The following is a 4,777-nucleotide window of genomic DNA, read 5'->3' as shown; positions in this document are numbered from 1 at the left end:
AATTGTCCAGAATGAAAAAAAAAAAAAAAAAAAAAAGAAAAAATTAGCAAAAGCAAAGGAGAAAGAAGCAACATAAATAATAAGAGTCCCACTGAATGAAAGAAAAGAAACAATGCAGGAGACATGGTGACAAAGGTCAAAAACAAACAAGTAATATAGCATAGTAGTCTAGGAGCATTCAGTGTAGGGACCAAAAAAAACCCTACATACCTCAACAACTCTGAGGGGAAAGGCAGAAAGATTTTCAAGAAAGTTTCAAGGGATCTCCTGGGGTCAGTGCACCTCCAGTCCTACATTTCACACCATCTATCTGTACAGTAAATGATCATCACAATGATGACCCTAAATCATTAAGGAAAAAGTCCAATTATGTTCTGTACATTTAATTACTATGGCAGGTAAGTACGTAACAGATTAACACCTTAAAGAGCAAAGAAAAAAGATTGCATTATACCATATCAGAAAGAAGCGCCTTGAAATTCTGAATGGCTTCTTCTCGTTTGTGCTGTTCTCTCTCTCGATCTATTTCTTTTGTTTGTTCAGAACGAGCTTTTTGAACCTCTCTTTCCCGTTCTCGAAGGCTTGCCTCAATGCGAGCTTGCCTTTCAAGCTCCTTTTCTTTTTCTGAATCTAAGTTCTGTAAAAGCAAAATTACATTATACTTCTTATGCCATCAAAATACATTTTTGCATAATAACTACCTGGTCGAATCAGGTATTTCAAACTTAAGTTTTTACCAAAAATACACATATCTAAACTGTACCCCATCTCCTAATCAACTACTAGAGAATTATACATTAAGAATATTGACAAGAAAAATTCCAAACCCCACAAACTGCTAAAGCTAATAAATTCATGCTTCAGTAACAGTACAAGTAAACAAAATCATTACCTTGGCTATTTTTTCAATGTACTGTTTAAAAAGATCTTCCCTCATCGATGAACTGTCCACTGCTTTGTAACGTGGATCACTTTCTACTTTGTCTTTTACTTTACTCCATCGAGACTGACTGTCCAAGTGATGATTAGACAACAGCTCAAAGAAATCCGACTTGATCTATATTTAAAACAGGGTAATGGACAGGGAAGAATGGTGTATCATGAGAAATTCCTTCTCTCTGAATATTTACAACTAGAAAATATTTACTTACCTTAAAAATGAGAACAATTAAGCTTTCACAACACACATAAAGAAATCTAGTTTTAAAATACTAACAGAATTACTCCTTTATTAGAAATAGAAAAAAAAATTCAGCCAGTAATTGGCTACTATTTAAATAAAATATGCCAAATTCAATGTCATATTTTATGAAAACCTAAATATTAAAAAGTGAGCTATTTAAGCTTTGATCCAACTGCCACATATTCATAGGGAATATGAATTTGTACTGAGCTACATTTATTTTTTGCTAAGACTCAGACTGATGAATTGACTGTAAAATGCTTTAATATCAAGATGGGAAAAAAAAAATCACTTTTGGGCTGGGGAGATGGCTCAGGAGAGTAAGTGCTTCCCTTCAAGCGTAAGGGTCTGTGTTCAAGCCCTAGTTCCACAAAAAAAAAAAAAAAGGATGAGGATGAGCCTTTGAGGATCTAATTGTTTTAACTTTAAACTCACTTGAAGTACTCTGTGCTCATGGGAGTACAGAAGGTCCCCACAGTAGCCGAAGTCCTTTTAACAAAAGAGTCTGCTGATGTTAAGGACCTCCCCCACCACAGGAGTAAACACACTGACTTCCTGCTTGACCCAGGGAGTAAGAAACCAGGAACTGAGTCAGAACATAAAATGGGGGGGGGGGGGCGCACACAAAAATAAATTGTTCTAGTTATTCCCACACCTCAACTCTTCTTACAACATCATTTCTTTTATTACAGGATTTACTAAAAGGGAAGCTCATGTCCTTTTGGAAAAAAAATATTTGTAAGGTTATAAAAAAACAATTTCTGCAACAGAAACTTTTTTTGTGTGTGCGTAGCTGGCTTAGCCCGCCCTGTGGGTGGGGCTGGCACGGCATGTGGTAAGGGGGATAGAACCTCCGTCCCTGCACTTGCCTAACCAGGTGCTTTTGTCCGCTGAGCTATCTCACCAGCCCAGAAACTTTAAAACAGCTAATCAGCTATGGATTTCTCTAATGACTCTTGATTTAACTCATAAAAAGACAGACATGGTGGCACATGCTTGTGATCCCAGCACTGAAGAGGGGAAAGCAGGAGGATCACTATGAGTTTAAGGCCAACTTGGGCTACTTAGTGAGTTTAAGACCAGCCTGGACCACAAAGCGAGCCCATCTCAAAAACAAAAACAAACCAAAGTAAGATAGTTGTTAAAAGCCATTTGATGTAATGATGCAACATATTTTTCTTATCTACTCTATATCTAAGATGATGAACATGAAACTAAATCCCTAGGTGCTTTTTTTTTGTATTTTAGGGGTCTACAGGGTGTTCAGGGTCTCACTACTAGATCAGACTCATAGTGATCCACCTGTTTACAGCCTCCCAAGAGCGGGGATTACAGGCGCACGCCACCACACCCAGTCTCAATTGCCATCTCAGCGTGCCCTGGGGATCGAACCCCTGGCCCCTGTGCCTGCTTGCAGATGCTTTAATCTGCTGAGGTATTTGGCCAGCCCCCTAGGTGGTTTTGGTAAAAGATAAAAGCTGTATTAAATAAAATTATGCAATTTGTACCAAGTAGTTTTAAGTCACAGGAATTCATATTGACTTACAGCAATCTTTAAATATTAGACATGAAACCTATAAAGAAAGGGCTCCCGGGGGACAGGAAGATAGCTCAGTGGAATAAGTGCTTGCCTGGCAAGTGCAAGGTCCTGAGTTCAATCCCAGGTACCACAAAGAAAGAAAAGAAAGAGAAAGAAAGAAAAAGAAAGAGAAGGGGAAGGGGAAGAGGAAAGGAAGGTGGGAGGGAGGGTTCCCAGGGCTAGGGAGATAGCTCAAAAGTCTAAGTGCCTGCCTGTCAAGTGCAAGGACCCAGGTTCATCCCTGGTACTGCATGCTGCCATGCTGGTCCCAGACAGAACCCCAGGCACATGCCAATAATCCCAGCGCTGGGGAGGCTGAGACAGAAGGATCACTAGGAGTCCGAGCTGCATAGAGAAACCCTATACCAAATAAATGGATGGATAAATAAAAACTTTAAAAAAGTGTTATTGAATAGTAGAGTTACAATGTGCAATGTGTAAACAAATGAACCACAAATAAATTTAAATTTTAACTTCCTTTCATTGTGATACTATCACAAGGGGTTTAAATGGCTTCCAGAGGCTATTCTTATCTGTATGAGTTATTTAATAGTTGCATAAATCTCAGAAAATGTCATTTACCACTAGGCTCAATCCACCCCATTATTCTTGTTTTCTTCTCTATAAAAATATTCAGCAGGCAATTTTAAGAGACTTCATAATAGGACAACAGCTTCATAACACAAGATTGACTCCATTATGTATAACTTCAAATGTACTGTTTCAAAACGTAAAATATCTGAATTACAAGCTTACAAAACTGGTTACAATAAGCAAATAATAAAATTTTAAGGGAAGCTGATTTGACAAAATAAATGCAAGTCAAATAAAAAGACTTTTGGGGCTGTGGAGATGGCTCAATAGAATAAGCGCTTGCCTGGCAAGCACAAGGACCTGAGTTCAATCCCCAGTTCCGCAAAAAAAAAAAAAAAAAAAAAAAAAAAAAAAAAAGACTAAATTTTAAGGGCATTTTTATAGAATCAAAAACAACTCGTAAAAACTACAATCAAAATGTAGCTTTAAGCCGGGTGTGGTGGTGCACACGTGTAATTCCAGCACTTGGGAGGGAGGCTGAGACAGGAGGATCACTGCAAATTCAAGACCAGCTTGGGTTACAAAGTGAACTCAAGGCCAACCGACTGCAGATCAAGACCTTGTCTCAAAAAGACAAAAAAAAAAAAGTATGTTTAACCCAAATGTGTTACTTATTCAAGAAAAATATATTTCTTCAGAAGAAATATTTCGTCACTGGCTTTGACTCAACAAGTGATTATGTTAAAACCTGTACTATTCAGCTATTGATTTCAATACCTCATGCTACTCGTACTAGTCTTATAATTCAATTACTGTTACAATATGATTTTTAAAAATAGCATATGGGCCAGGGAGGCGGCTCAGTAGAATAAGTGCTTCCCTGGCAAGGGCAAAGGTCTGAGTGCAATCCCCGGTTCCACAAAAAAAAAAAAAAAAAAAAAAGAAAATAGCACAATTTCTATCTTAAGAATACAAATAACACAATGGAAGTCATGAAAAAAGCCAAATTTCATAAATCAAATATTTTTAAATACTTCTCAGAATGTAAGTATAAATGTACTACATTTGAAAACCCTTCGAAGACATCTCTGTTGGTGGGTTAGTAAGTGATTTTGCGCTCTTTAAAACTGTCTGAAAGTTTCCTTTTAGAAATGTCCTGTCGGAGCTGGAGAGATGGCTCAGTGGTCTAAAGCACCTACTTAGAACAAGCTTAGCAAAACACACGGACCGCGGTTCAATCCCCCAGCACCACATGCCAGCCAGCCCGCCCCCTGGTGGGCTGAGCTGGTCACACACATACAAATAAATAAATAATTAAAAAAATATTAAAAAGGGGCTGGAGAGATGGCTCAGTGGTCTAAAGCACCTACTTGGAACAAGCTTGGCAAAGCACAGGGACCGCGGTTCAATCCTCCAGCACCACATGCCAGCCAGCCGCGCCCCCTGGCGGGCTGAGCTGGCCACACACACACACACACACA

At 38.6% G+C, this 4,777-nt stretch overlaps 1 protein-coding gene across 3 annotated transcripts in view; it reads right to left on the bottom strand.

The window, feature by feature from the left end:
• The window catches only part of Tcerg1 (transcription elongation regulator 1), a 62,439-nt gene that overhangs the window by 8,852 nt on the left and 48,810 nt on the right, over positions 1 to 4,777 (bottom strand). For all 3 annotated transcript variants that reach the window (XM_012514753.2, XM_004631244.3, XM_004631248.3), the window contains 2 exons: positions 893 to 1,057; positions 455 to 637 (listed from right to left, as the gene is read on the bottom strand). In XM_012514753.2, coding sequence (XP_012370207.1) covers positions 455 to 637; positions 893 to 1,057 — 348 coding nt within the window. The remainder of the gene's footprint in view (positions 1 to 454; positions 638 to 892; positions 1,058 to 4,777) is intronic.

The sequence above is a fragment of the Octodon degus genome, unplaced genomic scaffold (genome assembly GCF_000260255.1).
Source record: "Octodon degus isolate 3935 unplaced genomic scaffold, OctDeg1.0 scaffold00040, whole genome shotgun sequence".
Taxonomy (NCBI): domain Eukaryota; kingdom Metazoa; phylum Chordata; class Mammalia; order Rodentia; family Octodontidae; genus Octodon; species Octodon degus.
This window is presented reverse-complemented; position numbering and strand designations above follow the sequence as displayed.